Here is an 18,448-nt window from a genome sequence, read left to right on the forward strand (position 1 = left end):
TGTTCATTGGAAGGACTGATGCTAAAGCTGAAACTCCAATCCTTTGGCCACCTCATGCGATGAGTTGACTGACTGGAAAAGACTCTGATGCTGGAAGGGATTGGGAGCAGGAGGAGAAGGGGACGACCGAGAATGAGATGGCTGGATGGCATCACTGACTCGATGGACATGAGTTTGAGTGAACTCCGGGAGTTGGTGATGGACAGGGAGGCCTGGCGTGCTGTGATTCATGTGGTCATAAAGAGTTGGTCATGACTGAATGACTGAACTGACTGAACTGAACTGAAGTGCATGAGGTGATTGTCTACATTTATGTCGAGTATTCTTGAGAGTATTGTCAGGTAATACATCTAAAATTTAGAAATTAACTTTGTAATTTATTTTGTTGTTGTTTTTAACTGAGCTCAACATAATGTGTACTTGTTCTTTCTGTAACTGTAAGATATTTCAAAAGAGAAGTAGCTAAATTAGACTACTATCCAAATAATTCAAATAATACAGCTGTCTTAATTACATGACATTTTAGGTGAAATTATGGGAAGTCGAGGTGTTGAAGAAATTAGAAAAAGGGATACTTATGTTTTTGCTTTTTTAAATTTTTTAATATTTTGGACCACACTATGCGCTATGTGTGCTTCCCAGGTGGCGCTGTGGTAAAGAACCTGCCAGCTAAGAGACGTAAGAAATGAAGGTTCAATCCCTGTGTGGAGATCCCCTGGAGGAGGACATTGCAACCCACTCCAGTGTTCTTGCTTGAAGAACACCATGAACAGAGGAGCCTGGTGGGCTCCAGTCCATGGGGTCGCAGAGTTAGACATGACTGAAGCAACTTAGCACACATGAAGTATGTGTCACCTTAGTTCCCTGACCCATAGTTCAAACCCATGTCTCCTGCAGTAGAAGTGTGGAGGCTTAACCACTGTACCTCCAGGGAAGTCCTAGGGATGCTTATGGTTCTGAGCAAGTTATCTACTCAATTTTTAAATTATGGTAAAGATGATATTTCGGAGAAGGCAATGGCAGCCCACTCCAGTACTCCTGCCTGGAAAATCCCATGGACGGAGGAGCCTGGTGGGCTGCAGTCCATGGGGTCGCTGAGGGTCGAACACCACTGAGCGACTTCACTTTCACACTTCACTTTCATGCATTGGAGAAGGAAATGGCAACCCACTCCAGTGTTCTTGCCTGGAGAATCCTAGGGACGGCGGAGCCTGGTGGGCTGCCATCAATGGGGTTGCACAGAGTCGGACATGACTGCAGCGACTTAGCAGCAGCAGCAAAGATGATATTTAGCAGTTGATTTCAAATATTGCATTCCTTAGGCTCATTTTCTTCAGAAAATTACTTTAAGAAACTGGGATATGAAAACATTGAGAAGATAAATTGACATAAATGGGCATATTTTGTTTTATATCAGACAACTACATTATTTATCATTTAGCTCAAAAAGAAAACTTGAAAAGTAAATGGGCATCTTTTTGTCATTTTTTCAGTGAAGATACATATTCTTGCAGAGTAGCTTTGGGTTTTGGAGACAGTTATTATTACTTTATTCAACCACGTCATCTCAGATTTTCCCCCTTGCTAATATTTTGAATGATGAAAGTGATTATAAAGTATAAAAATTAGACACAGGCAAATTTTTACTCTCTAGAAAATATTTATTGACACATTTTAATTTCCTCTCTATTTTCTGAGAAATAAACATAATACACAAAATACAGTAAAATGCACTTTTCCCATTTCAAATAAATATAGTTTACTCTTGTAAAAAATTTAATTATCTGTGTAATTCCCCACAGTATCTTAATCAGTGAAATAAGGCAAAGAAAACCTCTAGCTAAATTGTCACTTACTTTAAGATTCTCTTGGCTTTTTGCTAGAGAAAAGGAAAACTATTCTCTGTAGAATTATATTGAGACTTGGAGACTGCTGCTTCTAGTTTGGAGAAGGCAAAGATAGTTCCTTTATAAAGTGTTTAGTGTCAAAATGAGTCTCAGTTTGGCAGAAAGATAACATCCAGGTCTTTGCTGAATGAACTAATATGTAAACTTTTTTTGTTAATACTTCCTAGAAACTAGACTGCATTCTGAATTATAATGATTCCTTTGTATGACATGAGTAATTTTTCAAAATTAGTGGTTAAGTATTTAAGTTAACAGTTATGTATGTAATATAAACCCAAGACAGAATGTTAAAGCTCTATTAACAGGAAAGGTTAAAATAATGGTGCTATACACCATGGATTTATCCTTTTCACAATTGTTATTCTTAATGTTATAAGAACTGAAATCTACTGAATTATACAGACTTAACACAGACTCATATACACATATATCCCTGATCAGTTTGAGACAATGTTATCGTTTGCTCTTGTAAGTATTAAGAATATTTTTAGTAACCAGCAAAAATCACATTTAGGTAGTCACCAATCTTCAGAGTGTACTTATGTCTAATCTATTTCTCCTCAAAAGAATATATCACCAAGTAATAAAATTCATTAGTACTGTCTAACTTCCTATGTTAGCAGTTATTTGGAACTTTATATACTAGTAAGCTTATGGAAGTAAATCAAACTTTACTGTAGCTCCAACTCCACATAGCATGTTTCAGCACATTTACATGGATGCAGAAACGCTGGCCAAAGCATAAACCTCAAAGCATAACTGTGTTCAGTAAAAATCTTACACAGGCTATAAAGTGGGTATTAGATCTGTCCTCAGCATTACAAAAGGTATCAACTATTGTCCAGGTGGTGCTTTATCATATATGGAACTTTTCCCACTTCCTTTCAAAGAGTAGAACATTATGTGCTTGGGTATCCTTTTAAATGAAAAACATTTTCATTTCTACACATTTCGGAAACAGTTAAGTGTGTGTTCAAAAAATTCACAAGTCCAGTAAAATAAATTTGTGGTTTCCTTCTTTGACAGTCTCTATAATTCCTCCATCTCAAAATGTGTGTTAAAGCTGTTCGCCATGGATGTGTGTTCAAATATCCTCGACAGGCTTGGTTTCAACAGTTCCACTGAGTGACAAGGCAGGTGCTGAGTGGTGTCATTCTTCAGAGCCATCATTTGGTCTGTCCCAGGCTCCCGTCTGTCGTAGTAGAGAGCCCAGAGCAGAGTAATGGTGAGAATCATGGCCAGGATCTGTGTCACTCCAATGGAGATCCCCAGAAACCTCAGTACCTGCAGTTGTTTGGTTCCTCTCAAAAAGGAATACATTTTCTTCCCACAACCCTATAAAAGAAATAATATGGTCAGTATTCCTCTGACTGTGTTACAGAGGATCAAAATAGTGAAAAAAAAATATATCATCCATCAGTTAGTGGAACCAAACAACTTGAATTACAAACTTTTAAGATAGTGACTCTCAATAGGAAACCCCTGTGAGCAGCTGAATGGGAGAGAGAGGTGTGCATTCTTTGAAAATAAATTTTAATCATTAAAATAACTGCCTTCTTGTTTCCTTCCCCAGATCTATAAATAACTCAACTAAATCAAGGAAACCAAGGCTACTGAATCAGCCTATTGTTAATTTGTGCATTATAGTAGAGGAGAGGAATACATAATACATAACTCTTAAATTTCCAAAGACACTTGTAAGTAACTATAGCCTAATAAGCCATTACTCTTAAGAAATAAAAATCATGTAAAACTAGTCACAGACACATTTCAGTAACTACCTTTTCTGGTATACCAGGCAATGCAAATTAACAGCAAAACATTAGCAAAGTTTTATCAATTTCACCAAAAGTGAAGTTTAAATGTTTATAATACTATTGATACTTAACACTGCTTTAATAAAATACCTTCTCTAGTCATCTTACCTAGTTAATACACACACACACACACACACACAGAAACCAAAATAGATGACACAAAGACAATCACCGACATTCAAGTATTTTTCAAAGAGTTCCACTCAGGTAATTCATCAGAACCCATGTGCACTTATGCTTATATGTAATTCTAACAAACATCCTTCTATGACACCATATAGATCATGAACTGCAGAGCCAGAATTCTGAATTCGAATACCTGCTCTGCCATTTATAGGCTTTGTCACTTTGGTCATGTTACTTAATCTCTCTGTGTTTCAGTTTTCTCGTATGAAAACATGCATGATAACAGGGCTGGCCTGTTTGTGATCTTGGGAAAATTAAATGAACAAGCACAATTAAACACCTAGAATGTGATCTCATATATAGTAAGAGCTCAGTAAGGATCAAATTTATCTGGTATATCAGCCCACAGAAGATGAGAAAGCACAAATTAAAAGAGATGCAGAATCTATGAAAAGCAGGTATTAATGGACAAGTATGAGTACAACACTTTTTTAGAGAATAGAACACCAAAAGCATGGCACTGTGTTCCCACTGAGTACTGATGAAATAATCCTTGCCCACCTGTAACAACAAAGGTGGAGGTCACTGTTTCTCAAGACAGTGAAGTAACTATCCAAAATGATGTTTGCCACTGAGACTTTAGACCATTACTCTCCTCATGAAGCAAAGAAATCTTTAACATAGTTTGGAAAGAGGCACACCAAAAATACTTAAAAAGGTTTAGCTTTAAACATTTGAAAATTTGCATCATTGCTAAGTAATGCAGCACAGATCATCATATCCATCTCCAAAGAAATTGATATAAAATGGCTTTGCATGGTTTAGTTGACTCTTCAACTATGTTTTCAGTACTTAGGACAAAAATGGATCTTTAATGAACAAAGAACAATTAAAATAAATTCCACAATTAAAGGTAAACTACTCAAGAAATGCATATGCTAATGATACAGCCCTGTGAAATAAGTCAATTATTATTTGATTTTTACCTTTACAGCAGTCTCTGGTGCTTAAATTTTACCCATATAGTTCTTCCCATTGGCATGTAAAGATCTCCCATCCCTTTAGACTAACTCACTCTAATATATGCAGAAAAAGTAATACTTGTTAATTTGTGGTTAAAACAAAGCAGAAATTGACTGTGCTTCATACTCTGGCATCCAGTAAAGTCTGTTTCAATTTTATTTTCAACAGCCACATATACCAAAATAAAGATACAGTAAATTATATTATCTAGGATATTTGGGAATGTGACATATGAGATAACAGTGAATGTTCCAGAGTAGGAGGGGAACTTAGAAGTCAAAAGGTTCAGCTTCTTAATTTGTAAAAATATGGCTAAAAAGCACTTCTAGAGTAACATCCACAAAACTGGCAGAAAAAGGATCTATGAATAGCCTCTCCCCCATATAAGCAATGAAAGCACTAGAGAAAATTGTCAGAATCAACTTTTTTTAGAACTCTGGAAATGAACCAAATGCTTGCAGCAATCTGAGGAGCATTTATTCAAGAGAAGCACCTGAATCTCAGTAAGAACAGCAAGCTTTGTGGCATTTTAATTTGCTTTACTCCCATACTCCTTCCCCAGCTCTGCAGGAGCCTTGAAAATAAACAGCCCACCATACACACCGAGGAAACCAGAATTGAAAGAGACACGTGTACTCCAATGTTCATTGCAGCACTGTTTATAATATCCAGGACATGGAAGCAACCTAGATGTCCATCTGCAGACGAATGGATAAGAAAGCTTTGGTACATATACACAATGGAGTATTATTCAGCCATTAAAAAGAATACATTTGAATCAGTTCTAATGAGGTGGATGAAACTGGAGCCTATTATACAGAGTGAAGTAAGCCAGAAAGAAAAACACCAATACAGTATACTAACACATATATATGGAATTTAGAAAGATGCAAATGATAACCCTGTATACGAGACAGCAAAAGAGACACAGATGTATAGAACAGTCTTTGGGACTCTATGGGAGAGGGTGAGGGTGGGATGATTTGGGAGAATGGCATTGAAACACGTATGTTGTCATATGTGAAACGAATCACTAGTTCAGGGTCAATGCATGTTATAGGATGCTCGGGGCTGGCATGCGGGGATGACCCAGAGGGAGGATAAAGGGAGGAGGGAGGTGGGAGAGGGGTTCAGGAGGGGGAACTTATGTAAACCCGGGGCAAATTCATATCAATGTATGGCAAAACCAACCAATATAATATTGTAAAATAATTTGCCTCCAATAAAAAATAAATTAATTACAAAAAAAAAGAAAATAAACAGCCCACAATTATGGTAAAAATCAGTGGTCTGGTAGCCACCAAAGGCAACAGAAAAGAGTTGGAGCTCCTTCAAAGACCCACTGTCAGAGAACTGTCATTATTTGTCCTATCTGGTGGTTCCCTGAAAGAGCTCACTAGCAAAGCTGTCTTTATTTGACTTGACTTAAAGCTCAACCTGGGCAACAGTATTTTCCCTCTGGGGAGTATTTGTCAAAAGCATTCACAGGTAACTGCTCAACACTGAGGCTGCCTGAGGCAGTGGATAATAGTTGCACACAATGGGCTAGTCAAAAGCCAAAGGGGAAAAACTGGAGAATGTGAAGTCCTTTGCGGTTTTGGCAAAGCTCTGACATATTTGCAGAGATCTAGAAAGTTACACTTGTGAGTAAGGCTATGCTCAAGCCCAGGATTTTGCACATGTTAAAGAAAGAACTAAGAAGGCCCTAAGATCTCACCTCTGGCTAATATTGATTGAGGCTCTATGCTTCCGCAGCAAAGTCTGGAAGACTTACTGGTTCTGGGAATCTAAGGAAACCTCAGTGGCCACATAAGAAAATGCAATAAAATATTAAGACAATCCAGGCTGTCATGAATGGGTTTGGATCCCAGTGAAAAAAGCTTTCCAGTTCTCCCAGAAGAGTGGACATAGGATTGTATCATTATGGCTCATAGTCAGGACCTGGCCTCCTTAGAGATCACTGGACTGGAAGATTATCTCCATGTCAAGGAAGGTAAAGGTGGTTTATTCAAAGCAAAGGTCCCAGTTAGACTCCTCAATTTTTAATATATAAATCAGCCCTATTACTTCCTCATTTAGTTTACAAAGATAACTCCCAAACTAGACAGGATGTAAGTATTTAGTTTAGTAATAAGTTTGTCTGGGGTTAGGGTTAGGGTTAGGGTTGGGTTAGGGTTAGGGTTAGGGTTAAATAAATCAGAATTTATTATAGCTTGTCTTTCTCTATCAAAAACCCCTCAAAAAGAGATGTTATCTACAGACCCTTTAAAATAAATAAAACCAACTGCTATCTCTATGTACTTCAACTTATATCTAAATACCACACCAGACTACCAAATTCTGCCATGCTGAAATATATTAACCTGTGCCCTTACATATTATTTTCCACTGAAGTGTATTTCAATGATATTGAAGAACACCATAAGAAATTACTCTATAAAATTTTTGAAAAATAATATTGAAGGTATTTTCCTAGGTATTTTAGAGTGGTAGATATAAAACTGCACTTGAGCAAATACTTTAGAATTTTGCTCCCTTTGAAAAAAACTAGAATACATGCCCTCCAAACATTAAAATGATCCAGACGATTATGTGTCATTTCACCTGGGCTTTCAGAAAGCTCAAGGACAAACATGAAACTCAACCACAGTAATCCCATTTGCCTTCACATCAAGCATGTCCAATTACTCTTTTTTTTAATCCTGGCTTTCCACTGCTATTTATGTATTTTTCCCTTCCAGTTTTATTGAGTTATAATTCACACAGCACCGTGTAAGTTTAGGGCATACAACATAATAATTTGACTTACATATATCATGAAATGATTATCACAATAAGTTTACTGAATATCCATCATCTCATGTAGATAGAAAAGAAAAAGGAGAAACATTTTTACCTTGTAATGAGAACTCTTAGGATTTACTCTCTTAACAACTTTTATATATAACAAACAGCAATGTTAATTATATTAATCATGTTCTACATTACTTCTCTAGGACTTATTTAGCTTTATCCAATAAATAAATCTTATTTTTATTATTCATCCATTGTGCCTTTTTGTTGTATGTTGCATTAAATCATTTAATAAAAAAGATACAAGGTGTAAACATATAAATCAGGCACAAATCTCTCCACACTGCATATAATTTAATATTTCTTTGGTAATTCAGAAGGCACTGTAAAAACTTGCAGCCTATTAGGTATCATGCTGAATTTCAGAGAATTGCTTACACCATTACTTAAAGTTAAGGATTAACTTTCCAAATGAATATTCTTCTTGAAAAGAGAGTATTTTTTTTAGATTTCTGTGTACAATATGATTGTCTGCCTCTGCCACTCTCTGAATTCTTCATAGAAACAGCTCCAGGGTTTATGGCCTATTCTGCAACACCCTCTTCAAAGTAGTTCAGTCTGAATACAAGTTGTGAGCTTATTTTGAGCCAGTCAAATAATCATGAATAAGGTTTACACTTTTCAGAGTAAACTTGGTTTTTTTTTTTTGGTGAAAAGCAAGACACTAAGCCTAGAGAAGAAAAAATATAAAAGTGTCTCTATATAATCTATCGTACTATTCACAGATATTTAGTTGCACAAACAAACACTGTTGAGTGTTTGCTGTTGAGACAAAAAAGGAAACAGAAACGTTAAGAGTTCAAAACTGCATTCCATTTCACAAAGACTCTTTTACTCACAATAGGAAAGAACTAAATTGCATTTATTTGCTTTTCTCAAAATAAAATACTGAGTTGATTTACCTTGAATATGTTTTCTTCCTAAATAAAGCCATGTTAGCACTGCATTAATAACCTCAGATAATTCAAAGGTATGAAATAAGACAAGCTGGCTAACCTACTTTGCTTGCTGCAATGTTAAAATTCTGGTCAACTGTAAATAACAACACTACCTTTTTATCAGAGAGAAATCACTAATCCCTATATTTCCTGGAATCTATCTGAAGGCATGTCAAGATGCCTTACTTCACTTGAGGAAATTATACACTTGAAATTATTCTCTGATCAAGCTCCAAAATGAGTTTCTAAAATTAGAAGAACTCCTGTGGCTTTTCAGTACTCAATATTCACAAGCCACATCAAAAAATTAGGCAGACTTCTAATATGCTTATGAAGATAAAGTATAAATAAAATCTCGGTACCAATACATGCCAGTATTGATATCTTCATAACTGATTTTTCATAATAAACATAACTCCCAAGTTTGAGATGATAGTGTTAATTATCAGGTACAAATAAATAACATTCAGTCCTATTTATTTTAAAATTGAAAAACTGAGTGATAGCAGTTCATGAGTTCATGAGCTTTAAAGAGTTTGGAGCAAAATTTCTCCATTGATAATCATAAGCTCTGCAGGAAAATAAACATGTCCTTAAAAAACATTAAACAGCAAGTAATAAAATTCACTACAGGATTTTCTGTTCTGTTAAGAGTAAAGTTACTCAAACCCATACACAGGAAATGGAGTAGAAAAAGTCTTCATGTATCTCAAAAAAACACACAGTATCTCATTTCATCTTCACAAGATCCCCATTAGAGATGAAGAATCCTAAATTTAAAAGACTATATTTATTGAACATCTGTCATTTGTACCAAAAATATGAGGGTGAAAGAGGAGAGTGAAAAAGCTATCTTAAAGCTCAACATTACAAAAACTCAGATTATGGCATCCAGTCCCATCACTTCATGGCTAATAGAAGGGGGAAAAGTGAAAGCAGTGACAGATTTTATTTTCTTGGGCTCCAAAATCACCGTAGATGGTGACTGCAGCCATGAAATTAAAAGATGCTTGTTCCTTGGAAGGAAAGCTGTGACAAAGCTAGAGAGCATGTTAAAAAGCAGAGACATCAGTTTGTGACAAAGATCAGTATATTCAAAGTTATGGTTTTTCCAATAGTCAGGTTACAGATGTGAGAGTTGAACCATAAAACTGGCTGAGTGCCAAACAATGGATGCTTTTGAATTGTCATACTGGAGAAGACTCTTGAGAGTCCCTTGGACAGCAAGGAGATCAAACCAGTCAATCCTAAAGGAAATCAACCCTGAATATTCATTGGAAGGACTGATGCTGAAGCTGAAGTTCCAGTACTTTGGCCACCTGATGTGAAGAGCCCACTCACTGGAAAAAGACCCTGATGCTGGGAAAGGCTAAAGACAAAAGGAGAAGGGAACTGCAGAGGATGAGATGGGTAGACAGCATCACTGACTCAATGCACATGATTCTGAGCAAACTCCAGGAGACAGTGAAGGACAGAGAAGCCTGGTGTGCTATAGTCCGTGTGGTTGCAAAGAGTCAGACACAACTTAGTGACTGAACAAGTGTCAGAAAACCCAGAAGGTAGAATTCTCCCTAGGAAGGTGAGGTGCAGGGGCAGATGTTCACTGTCTGAGAGAAAATGTATAAATACAAACTGCTCATTAGACGTCATCTCTCACTGGGCCCTTTTGTCCACCTAAATGTCTGTCCTTAAGAACTGGAAAGATGTGAAAACAAAATGAGAAACCACATAAAGTCCCCAAAACCTTGATATAAAATATACCTTCAGTTAACACAAATAGAACTAGAAAATGCATATTTTCCTGCCATTACTAGCAAATTAGGGCAATTTGGTTAGTTAAAAATCTAGTCATAGGTCACTATTTTTTTCTATTTACCCAATAAATGTTAATAAATTCCTGTTATTATTGTAATTAGCTACCACCATGCATTGAAGATTTGTGTTTATTTCGTGCAAGTGATTTGCTAAGGGTTTTTTATTAAGTAGCATAGTTTAATTTTTAATTATAATGAAGTAGATACTACTATTATCTCATTTAATGTATAAGGAAATTGAGGTTTAGAAGTGAAAAAAATCTACAAACACTCAGCTTGCTCCTCACCATGTACTCCACATCTTAAAATTTTAGTGACTAATACAAGTATGGGCTTTGGAATCAAATAGATCTGAGTTCAGTCACTGACTAGCTCTATGAAACTGGATTAGGGCACTAAACCTCTTTGTGCTCACCTTTCTTATCTGTAAAATGGAGATAATGGTACAGCACTTTCAAATAAATGTTATAGGACTTATATATGCATGTATATAATGTATATAAAATGCTTGCTCAGAGAGTTCTATATGTGACTCTATTTGAAAAATCCTATGTGTACTTTTCAATCCCTAATTTACTTTAACTCGCAGCTATTACTGTAGTATATATTACAAACAGGCACTATTTGAAGGGTTGTAAACATGCTAATTCACTCACATGAGATGGGTATTCTGGTTATCTTCATTTTAAAGGTAATGAAAATGAAGCACAGAGAGGGTAACGCAAAGAATGTAGTTTGGAGCCTAGCCTAACCATGCTTCCTCATTAAGGAAAACTCATTCCTAGAATCCTCTCCTCCCTTGGCTTTCAGGACACTGCTTTCCATTTCTTCTTTACCTACAACAGGTGTCTTCTCTGTCTTTAAGTATTGCCATTCCCCAACTTCTGTCCTTTGCTGCATATATTACGCCATCTCTTTGTGTAGTTTTACCTCCTCATATGAATTTATTCCTACATCTTGATAACACCTGGAAACTGTTAAGACATCCCACTTGCCCTAGTCTGTTCTCCACTCTTCCTAGCATAGCATTTTCTACAGAAACATAGCCTCTTATCCAGAGACCACACTTACCAGCCTTCCGTGCTGCTAAGCACAGTCTTGTAAGCCAAGGGAATGTGTGCAGAGGTGCGGAGGGTGGAGCTTCATGCATTGGATGTTCCCCTTCCTACTTCCTCCTCCTCCCCACTACTGCAACTTGAGGAAAATAGGAGCAATTGTGGAAGACAAATGTTTAAAAAAGTGACACTGTCTAACCACCCTAGACCCCTGGGCAAACCTGTACAATAGGGCTGCCTGGCAGCCTGGACCAGCTGACTGATCTATGAAAGAGAAACATACAAGCCATTGTATTTGGAGCTAGCATTTTTCTCAATAGGGCACACAAAACCCAGATCTCTGGCTGAGTTCTGTCTCCTGAGCTTCATACTTCCTACTGGATTTCTGCACATGAAGACCTGACAGGAACCTTAAGCTCAGCATTTCCAAAATGGAGCTAATCAAATCCTACTGCTCCCCTCAACAAATGACTTCATCTCTCCAGAGTCCAAGTCAATGTCATCCTTGTCAATGTCATCCAAGTCAAATGACTTCATCTCTCCAGAGTCCAAGTCAATGTCATCTCTCCAGAGTCCAAGTCAACTACCCATCCTTGTCCTTGCAGCTTCCCTGTCACTCACTCCCCACACCCACCCCAGTCATCATTCTATTCATTCTCCCCCTTTAAATATCTTTCACATTCATTCCCTTCTTGCCCTCCTCAATGGCACACCTGAATTCCAGCCCTTATAATCACTCACATGAATTATCTGCACAGTTCCTTACCTGATTCCCTTCTCACCCCATCAAGACATAATTCTCACCTCCACTGACTCCACAAACCCAACCTAATGATTTTTTTAAAGCATAAATTTAAAATTGTTACTTTGTGAGGTAATTTCTCAGGTCAAAATATTACTATGGCTTTCTATATCGGTAGCTTCTAAAGGCAAAATTTGCAAATCTCTACTAATAAAGCACAGGAGGAAAAATAAGTTGTTTGAATAGTGAATAGGTAACAGGAAACTCGCCAGTGAACTATATAGAGACAGAGAGAGAAAGGAAAGAAGGCATTTGTATACCCGAAGCAAAACCGGCAGAACAGTTCAAGACCTGATTAGATCAAGCAAAGCTCGAAGATAAAAGGGATTTACCCCCGCCCCCCACCAAGCCCAAACTGGTCCTACAAGGCTTGGATGATAAAACAGCTATCACCCCAGGTCCCAGTCAACCCGATCCCTGCCAGCAGTTAACGGAGGAGATAATGAAGTCAGCAGAGAGGCACGAAGGAGTGTCTTTGCCTTTATATAAAGGAGCCCTGAGAATGGAACTTCTTGGGGATATTCCATCTAAATAATCAAGGAACTTGAAAAGCTTCCTACCGTTCACCGTTCAGGCAATTCTATGTGTGTTTATCTGAAAATGGCGCTTCATCATTAATAAATCAGCATCCCATAACTACTCTGTCCTCAGTTTTACTTTCCTAACAATGTCTTAAATTGGTGAACTTGTTTGTCTTTTCATCTGGCAACTACTCACAGACTTCAGGATAAAATACACACATTAGCAGGACATATAGGGCTTTTCATAAGTCAGCGCCTGCCCTGTCCAGCCCTCCCCATGCCCCCTGCGCCCACTGGGCTGTCCTGCTTCTAGCTCTAATTCTGCACCATTGCCTCTGCCTGAAAAGTCCTTTAGGGACCCAAGCCACCCAAATGTTTTTTGGCAACTGGCTAACATTGACTTAGCCTTTAATAAGACTGGAGACCCGGTATCTACTACCCACGCTGTGTGTTCTCACCACACAACTCCATTACAAAGACAGTGGCAGTGAAGAACTAACTACCCACCCAGTGTCAGGCTTCTTCCCATGCCCCAGGTCAGGATCATCTCCTTCCCACCTCGTTTTCTAGCCACTGACAGGAGGATCATTCCTTTACAGATTTGGCCAATGTCACTGTAGTGCAACCGGATGGTACCTGGCCAAGGTTGTAAGCTGTTACCTCTTCCTTCATGCCCTGGGCTCCTTTTTTCAACACTTGCACCTAATTTTGTTTGTTAGGGGCATGGCAATTTACTTGGTCCCAAGAAGAATCCGATTAGCAGCACAACAGCAGGATGAGCTGGGGAGAAAATAACCCATCCCACAGCTAGGCAGAGCTTGCCAGAAGGCCACACCCCATTCCCCACCCTGTCCTTTTGTGCCCACAACACTGTCATCTTTCTTCCTCTGGTTCAGAAGTGCTGACATAATATTTATGTGTGTAGGAGGTTGTGGAAAACTCAGCAGTGGCCACAGGACTGGAAAAGGTCAGTCTTCATTCCAATCCCAAAGAAAGGGAATGCCAAAGAATGCTCAAACTACCGCACAATTGCACTCATCTCACACGCTAGCAAAGTGATGCTCAAAATTCTCCAAGACAGGCAATATGTGAACCGTGACTCCCAGATGTTCAAGCAGGTTTTAGAAAAGGCAGAGGCACCAGAGATCAAATTGCCAACATCCGCTGGATCATGGAGAAAGCAAGAGAGTTTCAGAAAAACATCTATTTCTGCTTCATTGACTATGCCAAAGCCTTTGACTGTGTGGATCACAATAAACTGTGGAACATTCTGAAAGAGATGGGAATCGCAGACCACCTGACCTGCCTCTTGAGAAACCTGTATGCAGGTCAGGAAGCAACAGGCAGAACTGAACATGGAACAACAGACTGGTTCCAAATAGGAAAAGGAGTACATCAAGGCTGTATATTGTCACCTTGCTTATTTAACTTATATGCAGAGTACATCATGAGGAACGCTGGGCTGAAAGAAGCACAAGCTGGAATCAAGATTGCTAGGAGAAATATCAATAATCTCAGATATGTTGATGACACTACCCTTATGGCAGAAAGTGAAGAGGAACTCAAAAGCCACTTGATGAAAGTGAAAGAGGAGAGTGAAAAAGTTGGCTTGAAGCTCAACATTCAGAAAACAAAGATCATGGCATCTGGTCCCATCACTTAATGGGAAATAGATGGAAAAACAGTCGAAACAGTGTCAGACTTTATGTTTTTGGGCTCCAAAATCACTGCAGATGCTGATTGCAGCCATGAAATTAAAAGACGCTTACTCCTTGGAAGGAAAGTTATGACCAACCTTGATAATATATTAAAAAGCAGAGACATTACTTTGCCAACAAAGGTCCGTCTAGTCAAGACTGTGGTTTTTCCCGTGGTCATGTATGGATGTGAGAGTTGGACTGTGAAGAAACCTGATCGCCGAAGAATTGATGCTTTTGAACTGTGGTATTGGAGAAGACTCTTGAAAGTCCCTTGTACCGCAAGGAGATCCAACCAGTCCATTCTAAGGGAGATCGATCCTGGGTGTTCATTGGAAGGACTGATGCTAAAGCTGAAACTGCAATACTTTGTCCACCTCATGTGACGAGTTGACTCACTGGAAAAGACTCTGATGCTGGGAAAGGTTGGGGGCGGGAGGAGAAGGGGACGACCGAGAATGAGATGGCTGGATGGCATCACTGGCTCAATGGACATGAGTTTGAGTGAACTCCGGGAGTTGGTGATGGACAGGGAGGCCTGGCGTGCTGTGATTCATGGGGTCGCGGAGAGCCGGACACGACTGAGCGACTGAACTGAACTGAACCGAACTGAGTCAAAGCAGACACACAGTACTGACTCACCTTTCTAATTCTAACATAAACGTTGACAGGAGAAGAGTTTTAACAAAAAGAGTTGAGGGCTGAGATTACTGCCCTTCCCCCCAAAAAATGTACGTAGATTATAAATTGAATATCATTTTCAAGGACAGCGGGGTGCAAAGAAGATGGGTGGGGCCAGGACCTCCAATCCCGGGATGCTGAATTCCTGACTCTCAGCTCACCAAAAGCTTAACACACAACTGGGAGAAAAACCTCAAAACAAGCCAGCTCACATGATCACCATGGCTGTCCCCACCTTTAACTTAGGGGAGCATCTCTGCATGACCATTTACTTTCTGAGAGGACTGCAGACCTAGACACACCGTCATCATCTCAGTTCTTCTTCCTGCAAGTCTGGACTCAGAGAGAAAGACACATCCCCTTCATATCCACACCCCTCAGGCTTGCGCTTAGTTGTGTCCGACTCTGCAGCCCCATGAACTGTAACCCAGCCAGACTCTTCTGTCCATGGGATTCTCCAGGCCAGAATACTGGAGTGGGTTGCCATTTCCTCCTCCAGGGGATCTTTCCGACCCAGGGATCGAACCCAGGAGTCCTGCATCTCCTGCATTGCAGGCAGATTCTTTAACCGCTAAGCCACCGGGGAAGCCCTGCCCTCCTCTGTCTCTCAATTTATATAAAGAGGCTTTCTGTCACTCAGAAAAGAAACAACCATTTAAGGAGGAAGAAATGGTTTAGGGCAAAATCATTTGCCATAAAGGAAAGTATTAAGCATATTTGATATTCAAACCCAACACCACAGGGAACTTGTCAAGATAAAAGGTCTAAAGAAAAAGTGTCTAAATGGCACATAGCTTCATGGAAACCAGCTCACTGTCTGGCCCTTACATAACCTCTGTGAATAACTACTTTTCTGAAGAAGGAGTCCATCTCTGAACAGTAGTCTTTCTCCTAACTACAAAACAAAGGATTGTGTCTTTGGACGTATACTTTACTTGACTCTTTCTCCCTCTTGCTGTACATTTGAGTTGGTCCTTTTGAAGTAGGGCCTGTTGTGAGCTTGTTTACATCCATTTCTTTTTCTTGAGGTTGCATGCAGAGGACAAAAATTCTTTTTCAATTTTTTTTTTGAGATGTTTTTGCTTCATTTTCTATCTGAGATAGCAAACACTGTAACTATGTCATCTCCTAAGAGAACCTGTTCCTAAACAGCCTGTCTTAAGTAATTCCTTCATAGGGCTTCCCTGATACTTTGGTTGGTAAAGAATCCACCTGCAATGCAGGAGACCCTGGTTTAATTCCTGGGTCGGGAAGATCCACTGGAGAAGGGATAGGCTACCTACTCCAGTATTCTTGGACTTCCCCTGTGGCTCAGCTTGTAAAAAATCTGCCTGCAGTGCAGGCAGCTGGGTTCAATCCCTGAGTTGGGGAGATACCCTGGAAGGGAAAGGCTACCCATTCCACTGCAGTCCATGGGGTCACAAAGAGTTGGACACAACTGAGTGACTTTCACTTCACTTTAACCAAGAAAGTCATTCTTTAGCACATGGCCCTGTTCAGAGTCTTCAAAGTGCTTTTCACCACTTGAAATGATCTTTTATTGCTATTTTTTTCTTGTTAAATGTCTAACTAGAATATAAGTTATACTGTAGGAGAACTATTTGTCTGCAACATTCTCCACTATATCTTCAGCATTCACAACGGCACTTGGAAACCAGTAAGTAAAACTTTTGAATGAACGAATGGGACAAAACCAAATTGATGGTCAGAGATATGACCATCATATCTCTGTGAATTTTTGAATGTATACTTTTATACAAGTGGATAGCTCATTACGGATATTTGAGGAGAAACCAAACAATACCTCTGATAAAAATGTTTTTAAAATGTGTGATTACTGCTCTATTTCCACTCTGTCATTTTTCACAGATTTCAAATATGTCATAAAATATTATTGGGTCAGGGACCATGCAGGCCACCAGATGGTTCAGAATGATTTATTTCCTTGATTTCAGACTGCTGAAGAAAGATTGCAGGAAGAAAGTCAGTCCTTATCTCTAAGCTTACAGAATATGAAAGATAAAAGGGACCTTGAAGTTCATCTAGTCCAGATTCACTCATAATTTAAAAATCCATTCTACCCACCAATGACATAGTTATCTGACCTTGACTTTAATATTTTTAGTGATGAGACACTCACTGTTTTACAAGAGAACCTTTATCACAATTGGACAGATTTTGATGAGCAAGGTCTTCCTTCTATTGATTCAAAATTTCCTTCCTGTAACTTCTGGCCCTTGGAGCAACAATGAATAAGTCTACTTCCTGTTCGGAATGATGAACTTTGAAATATTAGGAGACATCAAAATATCTCTTTTTAGTACTTACTATTTCAGAATAAATTTCCTGAATACCAATAGCTGTTCCTCACTTGGCCCTAAGTGAGAGGCCCTAAGACCCCTCATAGTTCAGGTGGATGATCTCTGGGCACACTGCAATTAGAAAACATGTTCTCCAGGGCAGAGAGGAATTAACTCTTATTGTTAATGATGGATTTAATTGTATTTGTGCCATAAAGCTACTAAGTGATCCACTTTTGTAAGTCAGCTATACATATAATTATGTTCTATATAATTATCAATATCAGCATCTGTTATTAATTATAAAATACAAAAGCAGATTACTCTGATATAATGAACCTCTATCTCTGCTGGAAGTCTGTCTATAGAGCATCTCAGAACTTATATTGTCAGCTTCCTTTTGAACGTCTTTGATGAAAATATGAAAAAAACTTTTAAAATAATATGGATCATCAATTTGCCCATACACAATAGTGTGGCTCTTTTTAATCTTAAAATTCATGTAACAGCAATTATAGACATCCTGAAGTAAAGCACCAGTAAAATACTACCAGCAAAAGTGAATTGCATTTTTAAAACAAAAATTTCATTAAATATTTAATTAATTGCTTCTCAACTAAGTAACAAAATTGAAGTGAAAATGTCCATATTCAGATTTTGTGGGAAGATATGGAAAATTCACCCATGTTTCATCATTCTCAAGGATCAATATTGGTTATAATCATGTTACTAGTATTAATCACCAAAGAAGGTAGAAATTATTATATACATAGCCCAATAATTTCCCATATTGACTTCCTACTCCTAAGAATTAACAAATGGATTAGATTAAGTTCACACTAGGAACACTGATAGGTTTCAATTCATATGTCTACATTCACATCTATTCTGTAATCATCTGGGGCTTTTTATGG

The 18,448-nt window shown here is 38.5% G+C and overlaps 1 protein-coding gene across 1 annotated transcript in view; it reads right to left on the reverse strand.

The window, feature by feature from the left end:
• Nucleotides 1-1,631: 1,631 nt before the first annotated feature.
• The window catches only part of TSPAN12 (tetraspanin 12), a 68,553-nt gene continuing 51,736 nt past the window's right edge, over nucleotides 1,632-18,448 (reverse strand). Inside the window, exon 9 of the mRNA XM_055421168.2 lies at nucleotides 1,632-3,242. Coding sequence (XP_055277143.1) covers nucleotides 2,937-3,242 — 306 coding nt within the window. The 3' untranslated portion in view covers nucleotides 1,632-2,936. The remainder of the gene's footprint in view (nucleotides 3,243-18,448) is intronic.

Source organism: Moschus berezovskii, chromosome 3, assembly GCF_049115385.1.
Source record: "Moschus berezovskii isolate FMDL1 chromosome 3, NW_MosBer_1.0, whole genome shotgun sequence".
Taxonomy (NCBI): domain Eukaryota; kingdom Metazoa; phylum Chordata; class Mammalia; order Artiodactyla; family Moschidae; genus Moschus; species Moschus berezovskii.